The 14,763-nt window shown below is 49.2% G+C and overlaps 7 protein-coding genes across 7 annotated transcripts; 4 read left to right on the top strand and 3 right to left on the bottom strand.

Moving 5' to 3' along the window:
* Positions 1-364: 364 nt before the first annotated feature.
* N7457_005718 (flavin-linked sulfhydryl oxidase) lies at positions 365-1,122 on the top strand (the record flags this gene model as incomplete). Its single annotated transcript, XM_057176762.1, has 2 exons — positions 365-531; positions 603-1,122. The coding sequence occupies 2 exons, from the start codon at positions 365-367 to the stop codon at positions 1,120-1,122; spliced, it is 687 nt and encodes a 228-aa protein (XP_057031064.1).
* A 450-nt stretch (positions 1,123-1,572) lies between these two features.
* On the bottom strand, positions 1,573-5,528 carry N7457_005717 (coatomer subunit alpha; the record flags this gene model as incomplete). The annotated part of the gene is made up of 6 exons (XM_057176761.1): positions 1,573-1,827; positions 1,889-2,976; positions 3,027-4,925; positions 4,984-5,303; positions 5,365-5,414; positions 5,499-5,528. The coding sequence occupies 6 exons, from the start codon at positions 5,526-5,528 to the stop codon at positions 1,573-1,575; spliced, it is 3,642 nt and encodes a 1,213-aa protein (XP_057031063.1).
* A 632-nt stretch (positions 5,529-6,160) lies between these two features.
* N7457_005716 (uncharacterized protein) lies at positions 6,161-6,808 on the top strand (the record flags this gene model as incomplete). The annotated part of the gene is made up of 1 exon (XM_057176760.1): positions 6,161-6,808. The coding sequence occupies one exon, from the start codon at positions 6,161-6,163 to the stop codon at positions 6,806-6,808; it is 648 nt and encodes a 215-aa protein (XP_057031062.1).
* A 237-nt stretch (positions 6,809-7,045) lies between these two features.
* On the top strand, positions 7,046-8,373 carry N7457_005715 (uncharacterized protein; the record flags this gene model as incomplete). The annotated part of the gene is made up of 3 exons (XM_057176759.1): positions 7,046-7,968; positions 8,026-8,240; positions 8,297-8,373. The coding sequence occupies 3 exons, from the start codon at positions 7,046-7,048 to the stop codon at positions 8,371-8,373; spliced, it is 1,215 nt and encodes a 404-aa protein (XP_057031061.1).
* A 536-nt stretch (positions 8,374-8,909) lies between these two features.
* On the bottom strand, positions 8,910-9,968 carry N7457_005714 (putative short-chain dehydrogenase/reductase family protein; the record flags this gene model as incomplete). Its single annotated transcript, XM_057176758.1, has 2 exons — positions 8,910-9,033; positions 9,088-9,968. The coding sequence occupies 2 exons, from the start codon at positions 9,966-9,968 to the stop codon at positions 8,910-8,912; spliced, it is 1,005 nt and encodes a 334-aa protein (XP_057031060.1).
* A 964-nt stretch (positions 9,969-10,932) lies between these two features.
* N7457_005713 (gamma-glutamylcyclotransferase) lies at positions 10,933-12,100 on the top strand (the record flags this gene model as incomplete). Its single annotated transcript, XM_057176757.1, has 5 exons — positions 10,933-11,013; positions 11,083-11,114; positions 11,224-11,268; positions 11,421-11,505; positions 11,561-12,100. The coding sequence occupies 5 exons, from the start codon at positions 10,933-10,935 to the stop codon at positions 12,098-12,100; spliced, it is 783 nt and encodes a 260-aa protein (XP_057031059.1).
* A 938-nt stretch (positions 12,101-13,038) lies between these two features.
* On the bottom strand, positions 13,039-13,898 carry N7457_005712 (RNA recognition motif domain-containing protein; the record flags this gene model as incomplete). Its single annotated transcript, XM_057176756.1, has 6 exons — positions 13,039-13,085; positions 13,136-13,171; positions 13,234-13,493; positions 13,561-13,667; positions 13,733-13,805; positions 13,879-13,898. The coding sequence occupies 6 exons, from the start codon at positions 13,896-13,898 to the stop codon at positions 13,039-13,041; spliced, it is 543 nt and encodes a 180-aa protein (XP_057031058.1).
* Between the last annotated feature and the right edge of the window lie 865 nt (positions 13,899-14,763).

The raw sequence follows: 14,763 nt of genomic DNA, 5'->3' as shown, positions 1-14,763 counted from the left end.
TCATCTACAATCATGCGAGGGGAAGCGCGTCTAAATTGGGGAGGGCGCCGTGGAAAATGGCTGACAAAGCGGCATCGATATTCCAAGATCGGCGCTGGGATATCTGACTTGCATATCATTTGCGACTTAGTTTGCTCTGAAAGCTAGCTTTTGGATCTCTAGCACATACAAAGCTCATTTATTGCAGAATCGTTGGCACGTCATTTTCATGGTCATTTTCAGGTCCTCGCGCCAAATCCCCATCACGATTGCCTCTTTTTAGCCTCCGCTATTCTCCGCATTTTATTAGAAATCAGCTCCGACTCACTTTTACAACTTCCAATTCACGATACTCCAGGTGAACCGAACATTCACAAGTGCCACCATGTCTGAGGTTCCATCAGAGCAAATCAACAGCCAAAATAAAGGCGCAGGGCTCATGTTCAACCAGCAAACCACCGCGGACTCCGCAAGCTCCTCCAAGCCAGCCCAAGACGATGATACAAAAGCCCCATTGCCCAAGGGCGTCGTCCTAGGCAAAGACGGAAAGCCGTATGTATCAACAAGCACCAGCCACCTGTGTCACCCGATCTACAGTCCAGACTAACATGCCACCTAAACAGCTGCCGCACCTGCACCTCCGTCGCCTCATGGCGAGCATTGACCAAACAAGCCGACCTTGAAAAGACATCAAGCTCAAACTCAACCTCAAAACCAACCTTCAACTCGAGCGTAAGCAAAATGACAGCTTCTATGCCCGCCTTCGCTGCGGCCGCAACCCCCTCACCCAGCGCAACGCCCTCTGAGTGCCCGCCAGACGTCGAAGAGCTAGGTCGCTCGACTTGGACACTACTGCACTCGATGGCTGCTACATACCCCGAGAAAGCAAACACAGAGCACCAGGATAATATGCGCGGGTTTTTGAAGTTCTTCTCGAAGCTGTACCCGTGCTGGGTGTGTGCTGATGACTTCCAGACGTGGATGGCGCGGAATCAGCCAAAGCTGAGTAGTCGGAAGGAGTTTGGGTGGTGGATGTGCGAAGCGCATAACGAGGTCAATCGGAAGCTTGGGAAGAAGGAGTTTGATTGTCGATTTTGGGAGGAGCGGTGGCGCACTGGGTGGAAGGATGGTCGGTGCGATTGAGGTGTTGTATGTTTATGATTGATGTTCTTCTCTCTACTCTTCGATTCGAACATCTCCCTTGTACATTAGAATTGCATAGTTGGGCGAATCAAAAAATCTGTACTTTTATCACTATGGTTCGTATTATATGTAGAGATAGGTACGTAGGTACATGGTATCGATCAGGCGATTAAAGGCACGGCTGGTGGGTGATAACTGGAGGAGAGGTATTTGGACAAAACATGTTCGCATACAAACTAGATCGCTAAGCAATTATAATCTTGGATACAAAAAGACATCTAGACAGGGGGGCTGTGCGCAGGAAGTTTTATCTTTCTCCCAGCCTAAAAAAAATGAAAAGCGCCGCCAAACACAACCTCTCCTCGTGCAGATGAAAATGTACCCGTTTTGTAACTTCAAACCAAGAAGTGAAAAAAAGGGAGAAAACCGTCATGCTTCGTCATGCTGCAATTAAAATTGACTGGGGACGAACAGGCGCAAGCCGCTGGCCGGCGCACCAATCTCCGTAACCTCCGATATGCGGTCGACACTGCCCTTGTACTGGGGGTGATACTTGGCGCCAGTGAAGGGGTCTGATACGCTGGGGGAGCCGCTGTAGATGGGGGTGAAGGAAGCAGCGCAAATATCGAACTCGGCGAAGGGATCGAAGTCAATATCGATCTGATCTTGTGGATTGCGTTCGCACTGAGCTTTAATCTTCTTAGCCTGTATTTTGTAGTCAGTAAAGATCCATCAAGTTTATAGATGCAGATATAGGAAGTTTTACCTGTTCCAAAAGCTTGGCTGAGCCCCCATTAGCCAGCATCCGGTTGGCAAAGCTCAAGGCAGAGCCGTAGTTCTTGTTGGCAAAGGCGAACTTCATAGCAGCCATCAATGCCAGTTGTCGGTGAGCGACCTCGAGCTTAGGAATGGTGAAGTAGGCAGATAGCTCAAGACTACGCTTGAGGTTCTCGGGGGTATCGGTGGAAAGAGTACGGCGCTCGAGCTCGATAGACATAGCCAGGATGTATTCGCGCGCAGTGGCAATGATCTTCTTTGCCTGCTCCACGTCAGCCTCGGATGAGACTGTGTTCACGAGGAGAGTGTGGAGAATGCGCTTGAAGGTTGCAACGCCATCCTCCAATTTATTGGAACGCATGGCGGCATAGCCCTCCTGCAAGTCAACACTAGCAATGGTCTCTAGGTCCTTAGGAATGATGGGAAGCATCTTCCGGGAGTCGGTTTCATCAATGGTCCGGCGGACGTAGTTGACCAAAGGTGGCAGACCAGCAGTTGCTGGGAGATAGGTCTTGGACGCCTTGTACACTTCGAGGAAACGAGCCTTGAGGGGAGCGAAGTGAACGGCACCGACTTGACGGTTCAGGAGCTGCATCGCAGTGTCGAAAGAGCCCGCGGCAACGTGATCAGCAGCCAGTGGGGAGTTACGAGCCCACAAGTCGGCCTCGGAACCACCCGCTCCAGCTTCGGCACTTTCCACGTTGACGAAGTCGACATCTTCCTCAGCATTGACATCATCGCCCATGTCCCATCCGGAAACTTCCTCTTCATCATCATCAAGGGTTTCCCGGGCGAGAGCAGCTTCTTGCTCCTCCTCCTCGATATCGAATCCATCAGCACCTGCCTCCTCATCGGCAGCACCAACCTCGCCAAGAAGGGCCTTCTCAAAGGAAGAGTGACCAGCAGCCTTGACGGGCCAGTTGGACTTGAAGGTAGGCACAATAGGATGGGGAACTGTCAAAGGTTGCTCGAGTGTGGGCAAAGCAATCTGATCTTCAGTTAAACCAACAGCTTCCAGAATGGACTCGGCCTCTTCAGTCAGACCGTGTGACTTGGCAGTGAGATAGGCAAGAGGGTCTATAACGGTCAGTATGAGAGAAACAATTTTCACTGGAGTCAACACATACACAAATCGACTTCCTTGAACATTTGGATTCGGTCCTCAACATCGCCACGGTAGATAGCGTTTTGGAAACGAGATGTAAAGTCGCCACGGTGTTCGGCGATTTTAGCCATACGGGAAAGCTTCTCCTGGTCACCAGTAGAGAGATAAAGGAAAGAGAGCTTGTCGAAGTTACGCTGCTTTTGATAGGTCATTTCGACAGTCTGGTGGTTACCATGAGCCAATGCCTCGGCTCCGAGCCTAGTCCAAAACTTGGGACGGTCGAGTTCGCGTGCCATCTCGTTAGCAACTTCGAGATTGCCACATTCAAGGGCAAGGTCGAAGCGGGTCTGGGGATCTTGCACGAACTGCAAAGCAATCTCCGGATAACCCTTCTTCTGCAGATAAGAGATAATACTCTGGCCAACCAAGCTCGAAGTCTTAATAATCTGAAGCATTTCGTCGTAGTTACGCTTCACAAGGGCGAGCTTGAAACGGTACTCAGTCGGGTCAATCTCCAAAACTCGTGGCTGGGCGTTGCGATCAAGAGCATAGACGCTGCGTCCCTTGACACGGACAAGGTATACAGTCTGGTCCAGAGTGCGAATGATACCATTGTCACCATTAAGAAGCGAGTACTTGATGTGGTTGAGAGTGGAGTAGAGCAGCACACCGGCATCATCCCAGGTAGCACTCTTGATGCGGATAGTCTCGTGCAGGGTGCTGACTTGCTCAAGGGTCTTAGTGACAATAGTGACATTGTGTTTGCTGAGCAAAGCGCAGTAAAGTCCATCGTTGGACCATACCACATACTTCACTCCGCTAACTGCAAGTTCTGCAAGCTGCTTCTTTTGTTGGATATCGAACAGAGTCACATGTGTAGGAGTGATGAAGAGCAAGCATCCGGTGCCGCCAAAGTAGATGTCAGTAGTTCCGGCTGGGGGCTTGATTGTTTTCGTTGTGGAATTGCTCAGATCCTTGATATCGATCTGTTGGCTTGAGGGGTTGAACACAGCGAAACGGTTGCGGGCGACGAAGACTGCCGAGGTTGCCTGTCCGCGCTTGACATCTGTGGGCTCAACCGCTCCGGTAGCATCTCTAGGCAAGTGAATCAATTCATAAGTTCCATTATCAGCCGGCGAGGTGACCAAAATAGCTCGCTCAGCAGGGTTGTAAGAGAGGGTTCGGGGAGGGACCCATGGGGAACCCAGCTTGCGCAGCGAAAGCATCGGCTGCGACTCAACATTCTTAGCAAAGTCATATGACTTAACGTGCTTCTCCTTTGTGATGTAGAACAGCTGGTTCTGGTAGATAGCAGACGCAGGACGCTCTCGCTCGAGCTTGAAGACCATAACACCGGTGTCATGGCCTGCGGCAAACAAGTTCATCTCGGGGTGGGCGGCGATAACCCAGAATCTATCATGGTCACGCTTAAAGGACTGAACCGATGTACGCTTGTTCAGATCCCATGCGCGAATCGTCTTATCTTCACCAACGGACAGGATGAGGTCCTGGTGTGGGTGGAACAGAGCGGCGGAGGCATTCTGGAAATGACCGCGGCAAGTATCGACCTCCCACGCCTTAGTATCGCTCATCCGCCAAAGTTTAACCAATCTATCGTCACCAGCCGACACGAGCAAGGGTAATGTAGGGTGGAACGACACCCAGTTAACACCACGGTCGTGGCCTTCCAGCACGAACTTGACGACTGCGTCGGTGTTTCCAAACATATCGGCTTGGTTTTGATTGGCTCGTGCCATTTGATCTTCGAAGGAAATCGAGGTCGGGGCCGAGTGCTTCTTCCGCAAGCCAGAGATGTCCCAAATGCGAACAGACTGATCCAACGAGGCCGAGGCGATGAGGTCCTCGGTGGGGTGGAATTGAGCGCACATAACATAGTGGTTGTGACCGGTCATCGTACAGACTGAAATGAGGCCAGAACGTTAGTCATTTTCGATACATGTGGCTCCAACGCTGCTTACTGAGTGACCGATTTTGCCAGTTCCAGATTCTGATGGTCTGGTCATCGGACGCAGACAGGATCCAAGGCAGTTCGGGGTGGAAGAAGACTGTTCGCACATAATCCAAGTGGCCATTTAATGTGAACAAACACCTCCGAGTCTGGTAGTTCCAGACCTTGATCTTGTAGTCGTCACCTCCCGACACAAACAGGGGCTGGGTTGGGTGGAAGTCAACGCCGCGAACCGGTCCATCATGTTCTTCGAATCGGTCAATGAGAGTTCCCATGCGGTAATCCCATAGTTGGATGGTTGAGGAGTGAAGAGAAACGAGAATCCATGGCCTATTCAAGGTCAGCTTGGGTGTTTTGAGGTATTAGGTGTCCATCTGCGGCATTCACTGACCGTTTGGGATGGAATGCGATTCCTTTGGCTCTGGAGGATTTCGACTCAAACTGCACAAGAAAGAAGGTTATTAGAATCTGCAATTGAGTCGAGTGCTATATGTGGCGCATTAGATGTCATTGCGAGGGGCGTACCTTGGTGAGCATGTTTGGGGAGGACTGCATCTTGAAGATTTGGCCGGAGCCGCACTGTAAAGTAGCAAGCTCCGCACACTAGAGAGCAATAGAAGGCAGAGGCGACCACCGCATCCACCAGAATAGAGAAAGAGCAAAAGGTAAACACTTGGTGCTGTTGTTGGTGTAGCAGTAAACTAAACGTGGACTCTACTGTGGAAGCGAATGACATCGGCCAATCATGCCGCCGGGCGGTGAGCGGTCAGGGGGAGAGCTAGTCTTGGTCTTAGATTGTCCAGAGACCAGGGTCTAGGGACTATTCTATAGATTCTGTTTTATATTATAGACTGGACTGATCATATACTCCTTTTTAGCTATACATCTGAAGTTCGGCTTCGAGATGTGGAGATGTATGGTAACTCTCCATATATACACCCCGCGTTGGAAGCATCTGGAAGCCCATGATGTTATCGCCGACCATAGCTTTCTTGCGAGTTCCATGCTTCCAATGTCCTTTGATATTTCCCCTGTTCTTAATCTTTTAATAGAATACATGTTCTTGGTCACATATTCCATATACAATCCCACTCCTGGGCCCCATTATGCATCTTGCGAGTTGACCGCTGACTTTAGACCGATATCTCAATATCGACTTGGTTGAAACCCCAATATATGATAGCATAATGGAAGGTCTTCAAATGAATGACACCAATTCTTCCGGCTCCAACGAGTCATACCTGCCATTGGAATACTTCATCGGGCCGACCTCATTCCACGCAGATGAAAGTGAGCAGAGTGTGGACGACTCGGGGGCCTCGACGCCTGTTCATGACTCGCAGTCGGTTGAGGAAGATGATCAAATTCGAGTCATCAAGCCTTATGCCATCGAAGAACCCGATGATGAGCCCGAGTGTATCATGCCATGGCCGGATGTACCATGTCTCCCGGATCCGTTTGAACGATGGCAACGCGACTTGGTAGACTACATGAACGATTTAAATTACCAGCCCGATGGACATAACCCAAATGGGATACCTGCTGTGCGAAAAAGAGGACAGAAGAGAAAGCCATCCCTTGCCACTGGTGCTACACAGCATTTGAAACAAAGACACGCATTAGCCGAATCTCACGCTCAAGCCCGTGAACATTGCACCAAACGACAGAAATTTGGCAAACAAATGCATGAATACTCCCAAGGTATGGACCCATTTGAGGGTTTTCGGGAGGCCAAAGTAAATGAAAGCTCAAGTTCCGAAACACAATCGGTCGATCTGAGTGGCATTGATACCGTGGACAACTCGCCCATGGTCGATGAAATGGATATTGACTAAATATTCATCGGCATTTTGAATCCTCGGCAAATTTACCCACAATTTGTACTTGGCTTCACCTGTGACGATATTGAAGGGAGTATAACATGACGTCATGTGTATCTCATTGTGAGCGGTTTCCCAGGCGCTTTAAAACGCACCACTGCTGCTGGATCTGAACCATTGTCGGTTCTATTATTTGATCATTGATCTCCAGCCGAGAAAGAGCCACGAATTGCGTGCATATTACCACTCAGAATGGCCACAAGAACATCCTCACGCCATGCCGCCCAGAAGGCCAAGGAAGCCATCTCAACTTCCGCCGAACCGACTGGCAAGTCTTCCAAGGGGACAAAACGCAAAGGCTCAGTGGAGGAAGCTCCACAGCCCAAAAAGGAAAAAAAGGAGGATGTGAAGCTAGAGAAAGAGAAAGAGGAGCAGGTACCCGACGCAATGACAGATGGCCCTGCAGCACCGAAGGCAGATGGAGCACCCGTCAAAGCAGAAAAGCCAGTCGAGAAAGAGCCAGTCGAAGAAAAGCCACTGGAGAAAAAACCTCCCGAGACCGCTTCTGAGAAAGAGCCAGACATTGAGGCAGGTCTTCGCAAGTCCGAAGAGAGAGAAGATGTCGTATCTTCCACTATTCTCGAAAAGGGCTTCATCTATTTCTTCTTCCGCCCGCGCGTCAATGTAGAGGACCCCCAAAGTATTAGCGACGTCGCTCGAAGCTTCTTTGTTCTCCGACCGACTCCTCTTGGAGCACAATTCGATCATGGCCAAGGCCCCGTCAATAAAGATGCCTCATGTCGCTTGATGATGCTCCCCAAGAAGAAGTTCCCGACGTCGGGCAAGGAACGAGATATGGGATTTGTGGAGAAGTCTGGAAAATCAATGCAAGATCTTCATGACAGTTTCATCTCTAGTACCACATACCAAACCGCCACCCGAGGTGAACGTCACACGGAGGAAGCCAGACCTTACGCGGAAGGTGTCTACGAAATTACCTCCACACCGCGGGCTTCTCATCTCGCTTATATCTTGACGATACCGGCGGAGTTGGGCACTCTCCAAGAGGACTTTGGGCTCCGAGAACGCGGGAGTTGGATTATTCAGTCGAAGAATCCCAAGTATCCTGGTCCGCCGGTTGGTCGATTGCCAAAAGACCCAGAATATCCTCAATCGTAAGTATATCTTCATGAAGAACTTCCACCATTCTCATGCTAACGTGTGCTGGTCAGAGTTCTTGACAAATTCCAAGATCTCCGATGGGTGCCTCTGCTGCCTGAGTTCCTGAATTATCCCAATTCTCAATTCCTAATGATTGGCGAGGCGCAGAACCAGCTTGGCAAAGCTGCATCGTCCGAGGGAGGTAAATTATCCCACGAGGAAGAGCCTGGCCAGGAGCTGGAGAAATTGGAAGAGGAAAATGAACATCGGGTTGAAGCCCTGAGAGGTATGTCAATATGCTGCTCTTTCTGTTGACCACCCTGAGATTAACCCGAAATGCAGGGGATGCAACTGTCTATCAGGATTTGGGCTATGATGCGAAGAATTATCCAAAGCTGCCCACAACTTGGAACGAATAAGGCTCGGGTTTTGACGGCATATGTTAAATTGAAAATTCATGAATCTAATATCAATCATTGGTACACTCCATATATATAGAGACAGTCAGATATGGAACATAGATTCAATTCTAAATAGTGAGCCGTTGCACTCAAACTCCCAGGTACTATATACCTCATAGCGTAGGAACAATTTACACGGACCAATACCAACCTTCTTGGTAGATGGTTCGATGCGTCCATCAGCGTGCATATTATTAGCAGTGCAATCGGCATTGGCCACTCCTCTTGGGATAAGAGCGGATTAGACCTACTTAGGTATCCAAGTAGTTGTTCTAGGGATGCCTTTGCCACCGGGGATTGAGGCTGGTAAGAAACAGCTAGCGCTGGGCAAGTATCGCCATCTAGTCACAAACATATGAGCACCAAAAGCACTCTCGATGCTTAAGATCGAAACCATAAATTTGTTAATATTACACTAAAGCAAGCGCCAAACGCAACATGCAAGATTTTTCTGAAATGAAATGTACCTATAAAGTACTTGGCGCAGTTCTCCTTCACAGTTCCCGGGAGATGATGGACACTTCAGGAACTTGCTCCTCCAGCAGCGCGATGATCTCTTCCCAGGTCTTTTCTTGGAGCTCTTCTCCTTCCGGACTGGTAGTCAGCGCAGCAGACTCACTAAGAAACCATTAGCATGCATATAACAAAAACAAAATAGAAGGGTTGTCTCACTCCAGATATCCATCATTGCGCCAGCATCTTCCTTGGGATTCCACTCCTTGAAGCACCGCGCTCACCAGCAAGCGACTTCCTTGCTCGGTGGTGCGGGCGAACAATTTGTACATGACCCACTTGACACACACCTCCCACCAGTGATTGTATTGGCGACCCAGGGCCGAGACACACAGACCGGGGCTCACAGTGTTGACAATAAGAGGATGAGTACCGTCATCGTGGCGGACCATTTTGGCAATTTTCTTCATCATGAATTCAAGCAAAAGCTTTGAGATCCCATACTGCTTGGGACCCTTGAAGTTGTCAGGCTGGTTCACATGCGGCAGCAGCAAGTCGTCGGTGCGCACACTTTCGGCTTTAACTTGGACGAACTGTTGGCTTGATACAACGCTCAGGTGGGCGGGGTTATCGGCATAGCAGCTTTTCTTCAGCTTGGGGAGCAGAAGTAACGCCAGCAGCGAGGTGGATAGCGTGTTAACTTGTAGGTCCTCCTCCCAGCCCTCGGGAGATACATTATATGTCCGATTCCAGATACCAGCATTGAGGAGAGCAATGTCAAGTCGGTCAAGCTCGGTGTTCGCACGGTCAGCAAAACGCTTGACGCTTTGGAAGCTGTTCATCTCAAGTTCCCACACTTTCACTACGTTGCGCCGGTTGGTGGCCTTTTCGAGGCTGGCTTTGGCCTGGTTGCCACGTTCCATGCTGCGAGATCCGATAATGAGAGACTCGACTCCAAGGTTGAGGAGTTTGGTGGCAGCTTCGAAACCGAGACCCGAGGTGGCACCTGTCAGAAGGACGATCTTGCCGGCGAAGGAAACACTCTTGGGATCAGTGGGAGGGGTGTACTGCATCTTGAGAAGACGGAAAAGTCCTGCCATGATGATAAGCTAGCTTCAAAAGCTTCACAAAAGAGACAATAAAGTAATAGAAGCAAGCATCGAAGCACCTTCGAGGGTTGTTTGGGGAACAAAAAGACGCGATAACACCAGAGTGGATGGGCGATAAGAGGAGCTGATAATCGATAAGGCTATCGATAAGGACGTTGATAAGAAAGGAGTGATGCAGGCACAAATGCACCTGGGAGCATGGGTCCCCACGGTTTGCACGAATTATCTATTTGCCAAAAATGGAGTCATTTCTATATTCTACGCTCAGTTTGGAGTATTTTTTATCTTGTTTGTTCATCTTAGTGATATATGTATATATCAATAGTTTTATCCTTTACCACGAAAGGGAATAAGGCTACCACTCGGATTTCTAGTGATCCTCTTGTACCTGAGATGAGAACCGCCTATAGCGACGGTTCTAATTAAGCATCCTGCCGAGATGAATTCTGATTTACATGGACTTCCCCTCCAGGAGAATCTGGGAGACAAGAGATTGGACATCCCAGATCTAGCTAGATACGGACGGTATAGTGGATGTCAGTATACTTGACTTAGCCTGTGTAACTATTGCAACAATTGTTTATGCCTCACTATCTAGGTATAGCCACACATCCCAGATTACCAACATCTCCCATTGTTGACGCCAGATCGCTCATCGAGCACGAAGATGGTGGGATGTCCAAGAACAAACACTGCAAACAATGGAGACGGGGTACAGCGATTGATTTCTAAACTTCGACATTTGGAAATACAGTTGCCAAAATCCAATCGACAACAGCCATCGTGAACAAATAAGCCCTTGTTTTCCCACTGGAATTGCTCGTTGCGTCCTGCAAATATCAGCCCTGGAATCCATCGCAGGGAAGGAACTATTAATCCACGATTTCAACCTTGGAACCTGAGAAGCGCCAGCACATAGATTCGTTAGAGACTGGGTGGCGGTAACAAATCTGGTATGGCTGCCATTGCACAAGGACATCAGGTCCACCCCGAAGGTCGGACGTGGAAGAGTCATTTTCCCAAGGGTGATCTTTGGGTATTCGGTTATGGGTGGGTTGAATCATTGACCCGATACCCAGTCTTGCATACTAATTATATCAAATAGGAGCTTGATTTGGAAACCCCCTCCACACTACGGTATGTGAGATTGCAATGAGACGGCGGTCAACAGGCAACATTAGAACAAGCCTCGTATTGGTCACGTCTGATCGAAGGATCGACTATCTAACTATATCATCCAGACCAGCGCGTACCAGGCTATATTAGTGGCTATGTACGACGTTTTTGGCAGGTGGGTGGACCTTACACTTGAAGGATTGGCTCTGTTCGGGTTGACGAGACTGACATCGTGGTTTTCTTTCCATGAATTGTAGGCTAGGTATGTTGACCTTTTACTATCTTGAATTTACACAATATGGCAAAATCGCTGACTCGCTCCCTAAGTACTGACCACCGCGGCACTCCCGAGCAACCGGGTCGAGTAGTCACCGTAATCGAGCGAAGCTTCTGGGAGACCTTGGATGATCCGGTATGTTCCAGCTCCACTCCCTGCTCTCCTCAGCCGCCTTAACATCTCCCCATAGCTCGCGCACCTGGAATCCGAATCTTCCTCCACAGGCAAAGTCTGGGGCGCGGCGTACCACATCCCAGCGTCTCACGCCGAGGAAGTCCACGACTACCTGGACGAACGGGAGATCGATGGATACAGCGCGCACTACACGCCTTTCCACCCCACAACCGATGTCCAAGGAATGACCGGATCTGGTGAAGATCAAGGATCCTCGCCAATCATCTGCATGGTTTACATCGGGCAGCCGACTAACCCGCAGTTCCTTCGTGATGCGGCCCATCGCGAGCCGCAACATGTGGCACAGGTCATCAGCGAGGGACACGGTTTAAGTGGAAAGAATTCTGAATATCTGTTCATGTTGGAGAAGGCTCTTGATGGCATCGGGCTTGGTAGTGCAGATGTTCATGTTACAGATTTGGTGAAGAAAGTCAAGGCCATTGAGCTCGAGGGACTCGCAGAGGCTGAGGAGAAGGAAGCTGAATTGCAGGTCACAAGGTCTTTGGAGGGCGCGTCTGAGACTGGTTTCGGAGATGATCGTTCGACAATTGAATGAAGTACACTGCATTTGATGAGGGTACTTTGACGACTGATGTTATTTTGTTGATACATAGATCAGGTATTCCAATAGAATACCGATGTAGAATAAGAGTCGAATAAACCACTAAGAAGATGAGTGAGCTTGTTTTCATTTAATAATAGTGGGCATATCTAAGTGGGTGGTTCATCCTGTTAGTACTAAAATTTGAACCACTCCAACATCGCACCTGGGCAGCGTGCATAGGTTTGATTAAAAGAATACTTTTAGATCTTGTTCTACAAAATTCCTGTTCCTGGCTCTCCGCTGTTAGCCCTTCGAAGCTGAAAAGTCCCGAGAAGGGCTGGGTTCCCAGGTAGGATGCAAATATACCAAATCCGAATGACACCTTGCATGAAGAGAATAGTAGCGGTAATAGAATACTAGGTAGAGATAGTGGCTATGCATAACTTCCTGCTAGAGAAAAGCTCCTCTACTTGTGGCAATTCGGTCCGTTGCCTGCAATACTCATAAGAAATTTCAAATTGTGGTATTATCTCCACCATATCAGTGATCGTGATCTGCATGGTTCGTTCAGGAATGCCATGTGCTATGAGAAGTGAACAGGTGCAATATGAAAATACACATGGGTCATTGTGTCAAAAATCAAAATAAAAGCCCAAGCAACTTTGAATGTAGGATAAGGTGAAATGCATCCATATAAATGCTCAAAATGTGCACCTGATAAGAGCGTAGCTTGAGCTAGAAGCCCATATTTCTTCTTTAGCAAGGAGAAATCAAAAATACAACAAAATCCCATTGCAAAAATCAAAATTGAGCAAGCGGCACCTGCCGCTCCTAGTCGATCTTCCACCATGTTCCAGCCGTTATGGGTCGTCACTTCTTCTAGAAGGGGATTGCAAGGAGAAAAGAACACATAGTAGGGGACCAAAAAGACGATCGATCATTCAATGAGCTTAGTGACCGTCTTGAGGAGCTTGCTCGTGGTTGTTCCCGCGCCAGCCTTTGGAAGTCAGTTAATATCGATAGGGTCAGGATAACAATAGCTCTCACCTCCACCACCACCGTATCCGCTGTTTGGACCACCGCCTATATATAAATGAACAAATTAGTAAAATATGCTAGGGAGAGTCCCCTGGCAAGAGACGAACCATATCCACCATGGCCACCTGCGCCGAAGCCGGCACTGGCACCGCTAGGGGGATAGTTGTTGTAACCACCTCGGTTGTACCCCCCGCTGTATCCACCGGCACCGCCGTTGTACCCGCTGGCGTTGTAACCGCCAGCGTAGCCACCACCCTGGTATCCCGATGAGGGCTGCGAGTTATATCCGCCACGGCCCTGGAAGCCAGCGTCGGGGCGCTGGGGTCGGTCAAATGCTTTGTCAACGCGAATAACCCGTCCGTCAAATCTGAACAATGTATGAGATCTCGTTTGAACACCAGCGAAATGTATATGAAGTGAGGCTAAGTTATTACTCTTGATTGTTCATGGCATTCATCGCAGCGTCTGCCTCGGCATCAGTAGCAAAGCGGACGAAGCCGAAACCACGGCTGCGCAAAGTCGCACGGTCTTTGACGACAATCTGTGGTCAGTAGAATCAGCAAAAGCTCAACTCATAGTGATTTACTTCAATGAATGCGAACTGACAGCTTCTTGAATCTCGCCGAATTGCTGGAAACCCTCGCGCAAGGTGTCATCGCTAGTGTGCCAAGAAAGGCCGCTAGATCACATTGCATCAATCATTAGACTGGCTCTTACCAGCGCGAATTGATTCGCAGAGAGAGAATACACACTGAACGAAGAGCTTAGACATCGCGGCTCAGGTCTGATGAAAGCCGAAAGAAAGGCAATGCTAGAACTGCCTTGGTATGATAACAAGAAGATGAGAGTCGACGGAAAGAGATGATCGAAGCGAAAGAAGAGGATAAAAATCAGAAAACGTCTAGGTTGTGAAATGACAGGGAGATCCTAGTGGTTGCGAGGCGAGTCAGCATTCAGTCCCGTGTAACAATCACACTGCGTTAGGGCTTTCGCATTGGAAATTTTCCACTGGTCGGACGCCAACGGCAAGTCCACAACGCGCAATATACTGCTTACTGTGTCTTTGTCTGAGAGCTTGGCCAGAGTGAGCGAAGTCCGGCCTTAGCCCAAAAGGTCCTCCGGAGTGGGGTGAGATGCTGCAGAGATAAACCCGCTCAAGCCAGTCCCACGAGCCTAAGCCTTGAACTGATTGATTTGTGGGGCTCGTCGGGCTTCTCTTCAAGTCGTAAATCGTATGCTATCCGAGGCTTCGTTTGGATTGGCGGCACTAAAGACAACGGCGCATGTACACTTCGTTTGCCCCTCATTTGACTCAACATTTCACGAGGGACTCGTTGCGTTGAGTTTGGTAGCGCCGGATCAATATCTGAATTCTATACCGGCATTCAAATACTTGACCAGGCCCATACATCGACGCTGTGCGTAGTGATGCAAGTCCAGGGTGGATGCGCTTTATCTTTGAGAGAAACGATACCTTGGGCGGGATCTCATGTACGCATTGACCGTGGAATTTGACAGATTCCCCATACCTCGCGGCTCTATGCAGTCATTGGTTGTATGCATGTTTATGCATAGTGGATATCACGTCCCATTCGGCCTGGGATTGACTGCCCGGCAGATGGTCTAGCCATGCAGAC

This window comes from Penicillium paradoxum (assembly GCF_028828445.1).
Source record: "Penicillium paradoxum strain IBT 22861 chromosome Unknown utg000005l_segment0_segment0, whole genome shotgun sequence".
NCBI classification, from domain to species: domain Eukaryota; kingdom Fungi; phylum Ascomycota; class Eurotiomycetes; order Eurotiales; family Aspergillaceae; genus Penicillium; species Penicillium paradoxum.
The sequence above is the reverse complement of the archived record's forward strand: the minus strand, read 5'-3'. Positions and strand labels throughout refer to the sequence as shown.